Source organism: Rhodofomes roseus (genome assembly GCF_022264815.1).
Source record: "Rhodofomes roseus strain CIRM-BRFM 1785 chromosome Unknown C8Q71scaffold_13, whole genome shotgun sequence".
NCBI classification, from domain to species: Eukaryota; Fungi; Basidiomycota; class Agaricomycetes; order Polyporales; family Fomitopsidaceae; genus Rhodofomes; species Rhodofomes roseus.
The window spans coordinates 612,900-625,717 of NW_025952969.1; the positions used below are offsets into that span (position 1 = coordinate 612,900).

The following is a 12,818-nucleotide window of genomic DNA, read 5'->3' on the forward strand; positions in this document are numbered from 1 at the left end:
GATCCCCAATATACGGGACTTGCAAGCTCCGAAAGCCATGTTGAGACGCTGACTGTGCGGACTTGGCGGTTCAACGGCACAATTAGCAATGACAGTGCACGCGAGGGCACGAGTCCATACTATTGCGATCGGATAAGACCCGGAGCCCTGTCGTCGAGCCTTCGTTGTTCAAAATAACAGACAGAAGACGCTTTCCAGCTTCTATCGCGTCGAAACGAATTGAACAGCCTTTGCACCGCCTACGCTGCTATGTAGATAAGCAGCCTGGGTTTGGGATCCCACTGTGAGTCTCACGAAACAGCTTCAACGAATAAAGCTTATGATCTCTGCTCGCAGTATCGTGGCGATGTCGGGAGACAGTTCCGTCAGCTGTGTTGGTCCTATGTCTATCAGCGACGGTACAAGCAGTGCTGACCTTTCGTCCAGGCTATGCCTGCAGGATCACCTGTGTCTGTTGACGCACGAGCTAGCAATCATACAAGACAGCTCTGAGGAAGACTTTGCGAGCAGTTCGGACGACCAGATAGCTCTTGATGGAAGCCATGACTTCACACTCGACGTTTTGGCCGAGCTCGAGGACACAGATCGCAATGAACTCACCCTGTCGTTATCCCTTACCGATCGCATCCCCATCGAGAGCCACGAGAATGTCATCGACCACATGGAGGAGGAGGAGGAGGAGATGGGTCCATTTAGCCGCAATGTACGCGTATCTACTACACGTGACATCCGACAACGTTCACTACTTTCATGACAGGATCCAACCCAAGCGGCCCCCTCTATTCTATAATATCGTACACTATTCGAGCAATAACACGGCGTGAGTACAATGCTACGTCAGTGGCGTATGCTGCGACACGCTGCGCTGGTCTGCCGGGCTTGGTATCTTCGTGCCGCTCGCGGCATGTACTCAAGCCTCGAGATCTCGTCGCGCAGGAGCTATGACTTGTTGGTGAAACAGCTACACACATCGCCTCGTGTAGAACGATGGCTGGCAACCACACGACAGCTATCCATCATCGATGTTCGGAGCGACACTGGCAAGGTCTACATCCCCTACTTGGATAGCCTGCCTCTGGTGCTGGCCCATGCATTACCAGCTTTGCAAGTGCTCGACCTAATAACTGCCCTGCGTCCCATTATGCATCCGACATTCTACCTGGCTCTCCCCAATTTGAACCACGTCACCAGATTGTGCTTGCGCGCTCGCCTAAGCCTCCTCGTCCAGCTGCGACGGATCGTATCTGCGTTCTCGCGCCTGCAAGAACTCGCTCTCCACCTTCAATTCGAGGTCCCGTACCCATTCAGCGCTCAAACTCACCGATTATCGGACATCGTCACCCAGAATAGGTCTCCCATCCGACTGCAAAGCCTTGAGATCACGTTGGTCGGAGGTATGGCCTGTTTGCCTGAGAACCGTGACGCTCAAGAATCTGAAGTCCGCAATATGCGATATATGGTCACTTGGCTTGTTTCTTCAGGAATCTGCGCTGGCCTTCGCCAGTTAGTGCTTGGTATCGATGCCTCATCCGACACCGCTGCGGAGTTCCCATCTACGCAGGCCAATCGGCTCCTCGAAGCAAGCGGGTCATGCTTGACTTCCTTCTGCGAGAGAAACATCTTCACTCGCGGTGAGAATACCTCCTGCTTTGTAACCAACCAGCTATTAATGATACCGGATATGGCACAGGCCCTTGCACGAACCTCATGAATAATCCAGCCTTGAGCTACTGGGAGTTCGACATCATTGTCTCATATTCGACGCTATTCTCTAGTCCGCCTGCAGAGCATTAATGGCTGGCGGTGGCAGCAAGGCTGCGCGCTCGCCTCTCTACCATCCGAAGCCACAAGCTCGCGCATATTGAGGTTTACTGCTGCGTATCTACCCGCGGCGGATGTGACGAGGACGAGCTGAGCACCGTGGCGTTTCGCAACAGCTTCGACTCGCAGTTGCGCAGCCTGCACGATGTCATGAACCAGCCCTATTTCGAGGCGTTGGAGGGCGTCCGTGTCAGGACGGTGGTGTACTACAAACAAGGGCACCGTCACAGCAAGGAGTGGGCAGATACGCTCACTGCAGCGACAATCTCTGGGATGCTCCGCCCCTTGTTCAAACCATGGGAGAGTCGTGGTGTAGTCAAATTTGCCTGTACTACAACGAACTCGATCGCCAGCTGGTACTTCAGACGGGGGCATGACGTTATGTACCAATACGTAGTATAGGGCCCCAGTTCAAATGTTGAAACGTTCCTGTCATGTATGGGCACTGGTTAATTATGATTTATTGTAGGCGAAAGCTAGTCAGCCTCTGTAGGTCCATCTAGTACCGTCTACGCTCACTGAGTGTCCCTGGAGAAGTTCTACTGTAGCCCAGTCCGCCGAACACGCCGGCGCCATGGATCCATGGACATAACTTAAGTACTTACCAGGCGGGTGAATGCGTCGAGGGACTCTCTATTATTATACTCTACATGTGCCTACGTTGTACGGAGTCTAAACCCGGTGAATAAAAAAAGAAAAGAAAAAAAAAAACTTAAGTACTTACATAAGTATCGCTGGGTCGGGCGTCCGACGTCGTCACGTCCATCACGCGTGTGTGACAGCCGGCGTTGCGATCCCGTGAACGCCTAATCTCCTCCTCACCGCCGGCACACTCAGCCTCTGGGTTCTCACTGCTTGACAACATCGCGTCCAGGTCACTCCGCTCAGTCCCTTCAAGGCACCTTTGAGTAGTCAGGCGTGCCACTGGCACTCAGGTCGACTCTCAACCTACTCTTCCTGTCATAAGTGGGACTTCAAGGGGCAAATCTTCACGGGAGAGGGTATGTATGCATGTGCCAGCTACCGCAACTTTTGCCAGGCGCAGTGCTCTTGGGACCATCATGGTATTCATGAGATTAATTTCCAGACCCACATCCGCTTCGAAGCTTGTATTCCTGCGACCTTCAGTTGGAGGTCTCAAATCAATGGTTCATCCGTTGACTAGTGCTTTGGTAAGCTATCAATTTTGTTCATAGACTTCGCTAACTTGCAAGACAATCGTTTCCCTACGTAGGAATGCATATTTGATCCGGCGAGCTATCCGAACGGCTGTCCACTGGAAGAAGCGATGTACACTCCGAGTCCTGTACCCCAGCTTCCACCGGAATTATGGGAACAGGTTATTGATCATCTATGGAACGACACTCCGACACTACGGGAATGCAGCCTTACGTGTCGAGTATTTTTCACATCCTCGCGATACCACCTCTTTTATCGCATCGAGCTCTGTTCGCAACTCGCCTGTTTGTGCTTTCGAGACGCGCTCGACTCCTCGAGTGCGGCTGGAACAGACATTGCACTGTATGTGAAGATCATCAATATCGTCGGCCTGCCTCTGTGCCGACTCGGCGACCAGTATGACAGCGGAAACGCACTGTTGTTGCACGACATCATCACGCGATTACCCAACGTCAGCGAACTGCAACTGGATAATGTTGACCTCGATGTTCACCTCCCGATGGATTACTTGGAAACGGGCGAAGAGCTCCAATCATTCTCTCATCTCTTCCCACTCCCTGACCTCAAGAGCTTACGCCTTTCCTCTGTTATGGTCCATTCCATACATGACATCACACGCTTGATAGCAGCGTTTCCTCGACTGTCCACCCTCAACATAGAACGAGCACTCTGGTGGCAGGATAATAGCGACTCTCCACTGGCACCGACAGAGCTCGAGGACGCACGAGGCACACTACAGCACCTTGGACATTTGTCACTCTTTACCGTGCCGAGTCCAATCGACTTGCTGCGACGTATACAGAGGTTCCCGTCGTTGCAAGCAACGCGGCAGTTTGGATGGACAACATATGTTGCAGACGAGAAGCGCATCCTCTTAGGCTTGCTGCGCGATTCCGCGAGCAGCATCAGGGTCTTGGATCTCGTCACCAGATATGACTGTAATAGTGAGTGGTCGAACCTTCAACTAGTCAAGATCCTTACCCATCAGCTATGCAGTTTTCGCAGACCTCGATGCCTCCGAGTACGCCAACGTTCAGAGCCTCGATCTGAACCTTGCCGCGTCTTCGCACGACCTCGACGCCTTCTGCCCCTCGCTTCCCCCGTTCCTTACGCAATTCGACGCTACGAACCTACGCGAGCTTACCTTGGGCTTCAGCCTCTTCCGCCCGACGAACATGTACTGGACGTTCGTAGACTGGGCCGCGATGGATGCCGCCCTCGTGCAACTGCACGCGCGCAAACCCTCACTGACGGTATTGATCCGCATCGCCTTCGTTCCTGCGGCAGGTCTCTCGGACAATGTCACGGCGGACATCGCGGCGCCACTCGTCGAGTACTTGCCCCACACGCTGAGGGCACAGACCCGCGTTGGCGTTAGGTGCGACTTGTGCGACTCGATGACTGGGGCAGTCCTCCGCCAAGGGAGTGTCCGCTGGCTATTGTCGGACGGAGAATGAATCTAGGATATCGAAACTGGCGGCTGGCCAGTGGCCTTGACTATCGCGCTCGGATGTACTTATGTATGTATGGTGATCTTGTATGACCGTCTTTTCCCAGCTACTAATGGACTCGCCATATTGTATTTACTCGGATGTAGCCAATATGACCTGAGTCCTGACCTGTCGAAAGTAAGTGGAACGGCGAGCTGCGATATCGCTGATCATTTCTGTGCAATTGGATTCTACGATGACATGTAGATCATTCGCGGTTCCACCACTGCACACACTGTTTGCCCCTTTCATTATGATAGCCCGGTTCCGTCACCCTCGCGTGCTCCGCTGCGTATAAGCCCGTCAGACACCTCACAAGGGTGCGTCAAGGACTCACCTTCATAGTGCTCTCGCTGACGGTCGACATAGGTCTATGAATAGTACGAGGTGCGAAGTCATAGAATGATTGTCTGAAGCAATGTGAAGAACCCCGCTCCTTTGTTGTGACGACATACTTAGCTAATGGCTACGATACGTGACACACTGACGCCTCACAAGGCACTGCGAACTCCGAGAGAAGGTAAGCTTTCGAGTCAGCGAGTCAGAGAAAGTGACGTGCAGGTTGAAATGCAGCGAAGGACTCGAGTGGGAAACGTGTCAGTTAGTCTGACTCGACAGTTGCTCCTCGACTGCCGGTAATAACGATCATTGATATATGATATAAGCAGCGACTTTCCTTACTTCTTGGCTGAAGTAGCGGCATCAGCTGACGACAGCGGAAGCGCAGTTGGAGTCACAATCGATGCACAGCCGCGTCTCAGTCAATATAACCCGAGCACGTAGCATTGCACTGTTGTGCAAGGTAAGGATGTCCGGCCAACAACTCATCAAACTCTTTGACCTACGTTCGACATGTACCCCTCAGACGTGGTCGCCTTTCACCTGGCGAGCAAGGTAGGTTCCATTTCAAACATCACACTCCACGGAACTCTCATGCAGTATTTTGGGGGGCAGGTTCGTGCTGAACTACAAGAAAGTGCCGTACACCACCGAATGGGTGGCATTTCCCGATATTGGCGAGGTGCTCTCCGCTGTCGGTGCGCCGCCCACGAGTCAAAGTTACCCGAAGTACAGCGTACCCGCTATCATCGACGCTTCGGTGGACCCGCCAGTTGTTCTGTCGGACTCAGCGATCATCGCGGACTATCTCGAGAAAACGTACCCGAAGCCGTCCATATATCCCCATGGAAGAGAAGCACAGATCAGGTGGAGTGACGCGATAATGGAAAACGTCATCAGGCGGATGCCGTTCATGGTCATACCCACCACGCCCAAGATCCTGCCGGAACGCGACGCTGAGTACTTCGTTGGCACCAGGAAGATGCTTTTCGGTATGCCCACCTCGTCCATACGATTTTTGTTGTGGCTGAGGAATCAACTTGTCTTTGTTGAAGGTGTCGATGTCAAAGACATGGTAGCTCGCAGTCCAGAAGAGGAGGCCGAGAGGTGGCAGGCACTTGAAGAGGGCCTGAGCAAATTGTCAGCCCTCACGGATGAGATTGAGCACGGAGAACGATGGCTGTTTGGAACTGTACAAGGACCAGGATATGCCGACTTTGTTCTGGCTGCGATGTTCATCTGGTTCCGGCTGGCAGGCCCTGAGGGAGGTTGGGAGAGAATCGAGGATCTGAACGGAGGGAAATGGAAGAGGCACCTAGCTCATGTCCAGGAATATCAGGAAATCTTGTAGGGGCTCGTCAAGTTAAACAGGTGTAATAATAGATCGTGACATTAGGTATGGCCACCCGGTGGCTACGCCATGAGCTTGAACCGACGTACAATCGTGCTGTTCCACGTCATATAACATCTTGGTCTCGGCCACCCAAGACGGTGGTATATCCAACACGTCGCCAGAAGCCACAATATATCAGGGGATGTCGCAGAAGGGTTACTCAGACCGTAAGTAGTCGGATTCTGGAGAGTTAGTCACTCAGACGCTCGGGCCTGCGACGCGACGCGTCCACGTGATCGTTATTTGTTGATGATCCCCGGCCCGGTCGTGTCAGTGTCACTACTCTCTTTCTCCCCATTGCGTTGACCGGCTATAGCTTGAGCACTTTCTTCCACATTGATACGCGCTGCAAGTGCTACTTCTGGACACAACAATAATTCGCGAACCAACTTGTGGGTGTCGGTCCTTTGTTGCCAATATTTATCATCTTGACTGTGACTCTGCGCAGCGCCGCCTTGATCCTGCGCATCGAAGGGCAGTTCCAAGCCTGTCCAGCCTTCCGACCGGTCTTCCTGCCCTCCTATCACGAGACGTAACACAATGGTCAAACATGCACTCGAAATCCCCAGTTCCTCCGCGACGCCACCATCCAAGCGCGCCCGCTTCGAGCCCGGCACGAGCAGTCCCACGCGCCGCTATCTCCCATCCGCGTCCGACTCCTCGCCCTACACTCGTTATTCCTTTCCGAGCTCAGGGACGGGAACCAGCACGCCGTACAGCATCCCCTCCGACTCGCCGTCGAACCCATTCGGCCTCCAGCGCGCGCTCCTCGCGCTCAAGCTCCCGCGTCCGCTCGGGTTTGCGAAACACCTTGCCTTGCGCTTTCAACTCGTGTATGAGCCGCCACGCCGCGATGTGAAGGGGAAGGGCAAGGCTCGCGTAGGGCACTATGACATAGGCGGAGACGTGGATGAGGCGGATCTAGCGAGGACACTCGCGGAGGAGCTCGACAACGTACACCGCGTCGTCCAGGTGCCGACGAACTATACATTGCGCCATCTCCACAAACTCATCCTCTGGCTCTTCGCGTCCGACGCGCGCTGGGAGCGCCCCGCAGGCGCGAAGCTGCCTACCAGACATCGGCGCAGCTCGCGGCTGAAGGAACATAAGGTTCCGTCTAGTAATGGACAGCGCCGTACGAGATCCGCTCACGACGGACGTGCGAGGGGCAAGCGGAGGGTGGCGGAGGTAGAGGAGCCGGCGTTCGCCCCGCGGCCGGCTATAGGCACGGACATCCCACCCAGCTGGGCCGGGCATGTGTTCGATGTGCGCGACGACGTGCAGCTCTACACGCCCAGCTACCGCCCTGGCGTGATCAAGCGCAACGCGGGGCGCGTCCGCGTGCGGTTATCGAGTGTGCGTGACAGGCAGCTCTTTCCGGATTTCGGCGACGACGCGCTCGTTGGTGCGTCCTCTCGTTACGCGTCGTCTGCTGCGAGTACGAGTGGCGCGTGGGACGAAGGCGAGGAGCTGGATGTCATCAGCGTGCCGGAGACGAGCTTCGAAGAAGACGCGGACGACCTCAGCGGAGATGATGCAGAAGGGGACGGTAAGGGTGCGACGGAATGGGTGTGGGAGGCGGAGGACGACTATACGGTTGGACACATCTGGCCAGATGGTCCTGATCTAACGAAGGGCATTATATATGTGCGTCGTCCGTTTCACTCGTATGCTATCTCTGGCTTATGATGTGCCCTGCAGCACCACCTTCCAGGCGTGTCCATACATATCACGCAGAACAGCAGCAAGCTTATGCCGCGTAAGGGCGTCGGGAACCAGCCGTTTGTCTTTCGCTGGAAGGGGTCGGCGCGTGGAGCCATCCGCATAGCCCATCTCTCTACTCCATCCACCTCCCTCGATTCCCTTCCATCGCTCGCCTGCCTGTCGGACGAAGTCTTTGAGGACGAGACGGACACAGATGAGCTCCGCCTCCGTCGATGGAACCACCTCGACGCGTTCGCGCGTTTCCTCTCTCAGGAGGAAGAGCGCGAGCGTACTCTCCGCCGGCAGCGCACCCGCACCCTCCCCCCTGGTCTATCCGACGCAGGGTTCAGCTCGCCTCCATACGCCCGCCTGGATCGCCTTCACTCGCCACTCCCGCCCTCGTCCCCGCCCCGGTACAGTTCGTCGCCCACACACCCCGGGCCCTCGAACTCCTCGCCGCCCCTCTTCGCGTTCCCGTCCCTCGAGTCACCGCAATCCAGTCCGCGCAGGCCGCGCACGTCGCCGCTGCGGCGCACGTTCTCCCCGAGGGCGCGCGCGCGGACACTGTCGTACCCGCTCTCGTCGCCCGGCATGCGGAGCACACTGAGCACGCTCCCGCTCACGACGCCGTTTCCGGCGCACCCGCTGCTCGCGAGGCGCGTGCGGCGGGCGTCGAACAGGTTGACGCGGATCACGAGGAGCGGGTTGAAGGAGATGGGGAGCAGTGAGGAAGAGGATGAGGGGAAGAGAAAGAAGCAGAGTAGCAAGGGTAAGCGGGAGGAAGAGGCAGAGGAGGGTGGACGTATCTTGGTCGTCGACTCGGATGGCGGCGAGGATGTTGACGGAGAGGGGATCGACGGGCCGAATGAGGATGTAGAGTTCGATGGGGACTCGCTGTTTGCGGATGGAGAGGTGGGGGACCTGCAGTCCGATGGGTTCTGGAGTGAGATGGGAGGTCTTGGCTCTGAGCATGACCAGTGGATCGGGGAAGGGAGGGAGGAGGATTGGGACCCGTTCGGGGAAGCCGAGGTGTGAGGCTCCTGGATAGTAGCGGCGGGTTTGTTATACTTATCGATATGTGTCATATCATTGAATATAGTTCTCCGATTGGAGTGCAAGTCGCTCCCCTTGGAGGAGTCCACTGGTCAGTGTTTCATCGGTGAACAACTTGAAGACGTCGCAGAGAACAGTGACGGATACATATTTTATATGTCTATCTGCAGGTGTATTAGAATGGCGGATATGTAACACAAAATTTAAAGGGGGCAGACAAACAGGTGCGCTCGGTTCGAGTGGACGGTGGATGATCTGAATCAGGCAAGCCAACTGCCGCATTCGGCGCACATGGATGGTGACGTATATGCAGTTCTATCCTCCTGCACTGTCTCATCCCCATTTCACGCTTCCATTCGACGTGTTGACATGTGAAGAGACGTAGAAAGCTGTATATAAGGCTCAGTCTCTGCGACGGAGGACTCGCCGCTCTTCTCCCGACTCCGTACGCCCTCAGCCTCTCGCGCCCGGCCCCTCCTGACCGTAATCCCTGGCGGACATCTCGCGGTTGAGAGTGATCAGTGTCTCCGCGCTACAACATTCAGTACCGGCCCTGAGTAAGCTCTGACGGTACAACACTGCCCGACATCGCCTACTCTCCTGAGGCAGCCTTCCACAAAGTCAGGATAATGGGCGCTTATTGCGGTAAACATGGGCGTCTGTATACTGTGGCTGGGCCGGACACTCAGGCTGCTGGCCGACTGGCTGTCGCTCAACTTGGCTGCCTTTGTTCCGCCACCGTCTGGGGTTGAGCATCGTCCCCCCGCAGTACCAACACTCCCTTGTCCTTCCGGTGCGGACAAACCCTTCTCAGGCTTCCTGAGGACAAGAGCAAGCACCCTGACTCCGTCCCTTTTGTTTCCGTTGCCTCCGCTACCGATTGGGGCAAGCTGCATATAACGACACATCTTGATCCACAGGTCCTCCGTTGCCTCCCCCCGACTGTTCACAAGCATGCGAGCAACTCTCGTCTGCGCCGCTCTCGCGCTTGCTAGTGCTCCCGGTGCGCTAGCTTGGGGTGCCGCTGGTCACGAAATCGTTGCGACTATCGCACAGATGCACCTCCACCCAGATGTCCTTCCTGTGCTCTGCGACATACTCCATCCTGGCTCTTCCAAGGAAGCGGACTCAAATGGGTACCCACCTTGTCACCTCGCTCCTATCGCTGCATGGGCCGATCGCGTCCGTATGACTCCCGCGTACCGGCACACCGCAAGCTGGCACTACGTCGGCGCAAAGGACGACATGCCCGGGGAGTCGTGCGTCTTCCCTGGCGAGCGAGGCTGGGCTGGTCGTCGCGACTCGAATGTACTTGCTGCGCTCGGAAACCAGACCTACGCAGTTGCCGGGTTCCTGGACGGCGAGGTCGGGCTGGCAGAGGCAGCAGACGCACTCAAGTTCCTCGTGCACTTCGCAGGAGATATGCATATGCCGCTGCATCTCACTGGACGAGAGCGCGGCGGGAATGGCGCGAAGGTGACGTTCGATGGGAGGATGACGAGTAAGTATGGGCCTTCCGGTAGTGCAGCGGGAGCAGGACTCGGAATCTTGCTAGAACTGAGGCCCTGCTTTCGTTCCGAGTTCTCGTTATGTATGCTAGGCTCTGTCGCCCCCGCTGGACCTTTGTGGTCTAGCGAGCGTGATAGTGGAATGAACATGTTGAGACGTGGGGAGATGGGAGGGGGAGGAAAGCAGCGACCGCCGCAAATAAGCAGCTGCTTTCGCCCGACATGCGGCGCATCATGATTATCTCGTTCCCAGCTTCTGTGCCTACATGCGCTCCGCATCCTTTCATGCCCCAGCGCGCGTGGATCAGATGCGCTTCTCCTCGCGTGCCTACTGCAGCCACGAACCTTAACTCAAACGCCACTACGTCCTCGACTACACTTGCTAACCATGCCCCGCAGACTTGCACTCCGTCTGGGACAGCTTCCTCCTCGCCCAAGCGCTGCGGAGCATCCCCGCGAACTACTCACGCCCGATGCTGGGCGACCTCGAGGTGCACCTCCGCGGCGCGATCTACGACGGCTACGTGCGCAGGCTGATGATCGACGGCTTCGGGCTGTCTCTGAGGGACAAAGATGGGGTCCAAGTCCGTTCTGGCGAAGGCCGCTTCGGTGCGGTGGAGGAATGGCTGGCGTGCCCGTCAGAGGACGAAGACGACGAGGACGAGTTCGCGGAACAGGAATCTTCGGTCATGCAGACGGTCCTGCGCAGCGTCGGTCGCGTGCTCAGTCTCGAAGGACGTAGCGAGGTCGTCACGCGCAACGGCGGCGTGCGCCGCCGCAGACACAACAGGCACACAAAGCGCGCGCGCGGGCTCTGGAGCTGGCTATGGGCGGGCAAGGATGAGGAGCGCTGGGACGACGACGTACTCTGCCCGTATGCGTGGGCGCGCGCGATCCATGAGCTCAACTGCGAGTTCCCTATCTGGCCTGCGGAGCTCGACAAGGTCGCTGCCGCGGGCGCGCACAGCTCTAGGTCGGTTGATGTCGAGGGCTCGTCGTTCGAGCATCATGACTGCGATATGGACGGCGGGGACGCTGCGATGGAGGCAGCGGGCCGTCCCCCCCGCCCGCATCCCGAGCTGCTCGAACTCGACACGCCGGAGTATGCGGGGCGTGTGCGCGAGGGCTGGGTCGTCGAGCGTTTGTTGGCGATGGCGGGCATTCGGCTCGCGGGCATCCTCAATGGGCTCGTCTTGGGCGAGGGCGAGAATGACGTGCGGATTCACTGAAAGAGATGGCTGAGATGGAGAATTTGGACGGTTGGATGCTCGGTGTGTGGTCGTTTGTATGTGTATCAGTATCATGTAGAGGTGCTCACTCGTGTTCTATGTTACTCGCCGAGATCGATTCTCTGATGTTGAATGTTTCCCTTGTCTGCATGCGGGTGAGACGTGCGCGCATGGTTATGGCGTGCAATATAACAGTGAGTCACACGAGGACCTCCATTCCGCTGCTGGCAACGGCGGGGGCTGCGCGAGCATGTCCAACGATGCGCTCAGGGATGCTGACCTCCGCAGGTAAGATCCAATTCTGTCATTCAACTGAACGGCATGCAGTGGCGGACGCGGCCATACTTCGGTGAACAGCACGGGTACGTGGAACGTGGGCTCTTCCAGAAGCGGTGGGGTGGTCATCGTGTGGTCCGCTCACTATGGTTATTTCCAGCGCTGGAACTCGCCAAGTATAACATCACCGTCAACGCATATGCTCCTGGACTGATCTACACCAACATGAGTGAGTGTTTCTGGTAGTATATACATTGTTGGCAACTCACTTCGTTACAGTCGGTCATGACGAAGAAGTACGGCTCGGTCTCAAGCCTGGCGCACTAATGAAACAAGTTCGTATCAGTGAGCCATGGCGTTGCTATTATGCTGACAGCATTGCAGACGCTTGGATTGCCAGAAGATACGCCCTTGCCCATGGCTGAACCAGATGTAATAGCGAGTTTTGTCTCTTATCTGGTGAAACCCGAGTCGCATTTCATCACAGGTATGTACTGGTTCTGAAGAGTAGCAGACCGAGCGAAATACTGAGGAATATTCCTTGCAGGTCAGACTATCAACGTCAATGGCGGTGGGTACCGCGAGTGATGTGGAGTCAGCACTCTGGCAGGAGCTGCGGGGTCACCGGTAACCGGTCAATATTCAATGAGTGATATGCAGTACAGTAGCTGCTGTCTGTATAGTGTTCATCTATGTGAGGAGGAACATCCCATTGAGTCGTGCACTGCAACTCGAGAGCCGAGTTGGATCGACAGACTCGGATTAGTTGTAAGTGCAATTTGCGATCGACCTACCGTTGGGTTAGTCTTTGGTGGAACGTACGACT

At 56.2% G+C, this 12,818-nt stretch overlaps 6 protein-coding genes across 6 annotated transcripts; all 6 read left to right on the plus strand.

Annotated features, from left to right (window-relative positions):
* Positions 1–440: 440 nt before the first annotated feature.
* C8Q71DRAFT_113379 (uncharacterized protein) lies at positions 441–1,883 on the plus strand. Its single transcript, XM_047916341.1, has 3 exons — positions 441–703; positions 758–1,631; positions 1,691–1,883. Exons 2-3 carry the CDS (start codon positions 830–832, stop codon positions 1,792–1,794), a joined length of 906 nt encoding a protein of 301 aa, XP_047777749.1. The 5' UTR covers positions 441–703; positions 758–829; the 3' UTR covers positions 1,795–1,883.
* Positions 1,884–2,920: 1,037 nt separating this feature from the next.
* On the plus strand, positions 2,921–4,520 carry C8Q71DRAFT_113496 (uncharacterized protein). The gene is made up of 3 exons (XM_047916342.1): positions 2,921–2,993; positions 3,036–3,944; positions 3,997–4,520. The coding sequence occupies exons 2-3, from the start codon at positions 3,110–3,112 to the stop codon at positions 4,455–4,457; spliced, it is 1,296 nt and encodes a 431-aa protein (XP_047777750.1). The 5' UTR covers positions 2,921–2,993; positions 3,036–3,109; the 3' UTR covers positions 4,458–4,520.
* A 778-nt stretch (positions 4,521–5,298) lies between these two features.
* C8Q71DRAFT_710184 (uncharacterized protein) lies at positions 5,299–6,180 on the plus strand (the record flags this gene model as incomplete). The annotated part of the gene is made up of 3 exons (XM_047920724.1): positions 5,299–5,384; positions 5,445–5,821; positions 5,885–6,180. 3 exons carry the CDS (start codon positions 5,299–5,301, stop codon positions 6,178–6,180), a joined length of 759 nt encoding a protein of 252 aa, XP_047777751.1.
* Positions 6,181–6,435: 255 nt separating this feature from the next.
* On the plus strand, positions 6,436–9,065 carry C8Q71DRAFT_765179 (uncharacterized protein). Its single transcript, XM_047924112.1, has 3 exons — positions 6,436–6,614; positions 6,671–7,869; positions 7,924–9,065. The coding sequence occupies exons 2-3, from the start codon at positions 6,763–6,765 to the stop codon at positions 8,959–8,961; spliced, it is 2,145 nt and encodes a 714-aa protein (XP_047777752.1). The 5' UTR covers positions 6,436–6,614; positions 6,671–6,762; the 3' UTR covers positions 8,962–9,065.
* Positions 9,066–9,933: 868 nt separating this feature from the next.
* Positions 9,934–11,716, plus strand: C8Q71DRAFT_709965 (phospholipase C/P1 nuclease; the record flags this gene model as incomplete). Its single annotated transcript, XM_047920714.1, has 2 exons — positions 9,934–10,480; positions 10,887–11,716. 2 exons carry the CDS (start codon positions 9,934–9,936, stop codon positions 11,714–11,716), a joined length of 1,377 nt encoding a protein of 458 aa, XP_047777753.1.
* A 250-nt stretch (positions 11,717–11,966) lies between these two features.
* C8Q71DRAFT_858964 (uncharacterized protein) lies at positions 11,967–12,580 on the plus strand (the record flags this gene model as incomplete). The annotated part of the gene is made up of 6 exons (XM_047927578.1): positions 11,967–12,004; positions 12,044–12,078; positions 12,153–12,221; positions 12,272–12,327; positions 12,377–12,479; positions 12,540–12,580. The coding sequence occupies 6 exons, from the start codon at positions 11,967–11,969 to the stop codon at positions 12,578–12,580; spliced, it is 342 nt and encodes a 113-aa protein (XP_047777754.1).
* Between the last annotated feature and the right edge of the window lie 238 nt (positions 12,581–12,818).

What these genes read in the sequence shown, in the direction of transcription:
- C8Q71DRAFT_113379 (XM_047916341.1), top strand. Translation starts at nt 830, where the DNA reads ATGCTACGTCAGTGGCGTATGCTGCGACACGCTGCGCTGGTCTGCCGG. An exon ending in GAGAAACATCTTCACTCGCG is followed by an intron (nt 1,632 to 1,690) that starts GTGAGAATACCT and finishes GATATGGCACAG; the next exon opens with GCCCTTGCACGAACCTCATG.
- C8Q71DRAFT_113496 (XM_047916342.1), top strand. Translation starts at nt 3,110, where the DNA reads ATGTACACTCCGAGTCCTGTACCCCAGCTTCCACCGGAATTATGGGAA. An exon ending in CACCAGATATGACTGTAATA is followed by an intron (nt 3,945 to 3,996) that starts GTGAGTGGTCGA and finishes TCAGCTATGCAG; the next exon opens with TTTTCGCAGACCTCGATGCC.
- C8Q71DRAFT_765179 (XM_047924112.1), top strand. Translation starts at nt 6,763, where the DNA reads ATGGTCAAACATGCACTCGAAATCCCCAGTTCCTCCGCGACGCCACCA. An exon ending in TAACGAAGGGCATTATATAT is followed by an intron (nt 7,870 to 7,923) that starts GTGCGTCGTCCG and finishes TGTGCCCTGCAG; the next exon opens with CACCACCTTCCAGGCGTGTC.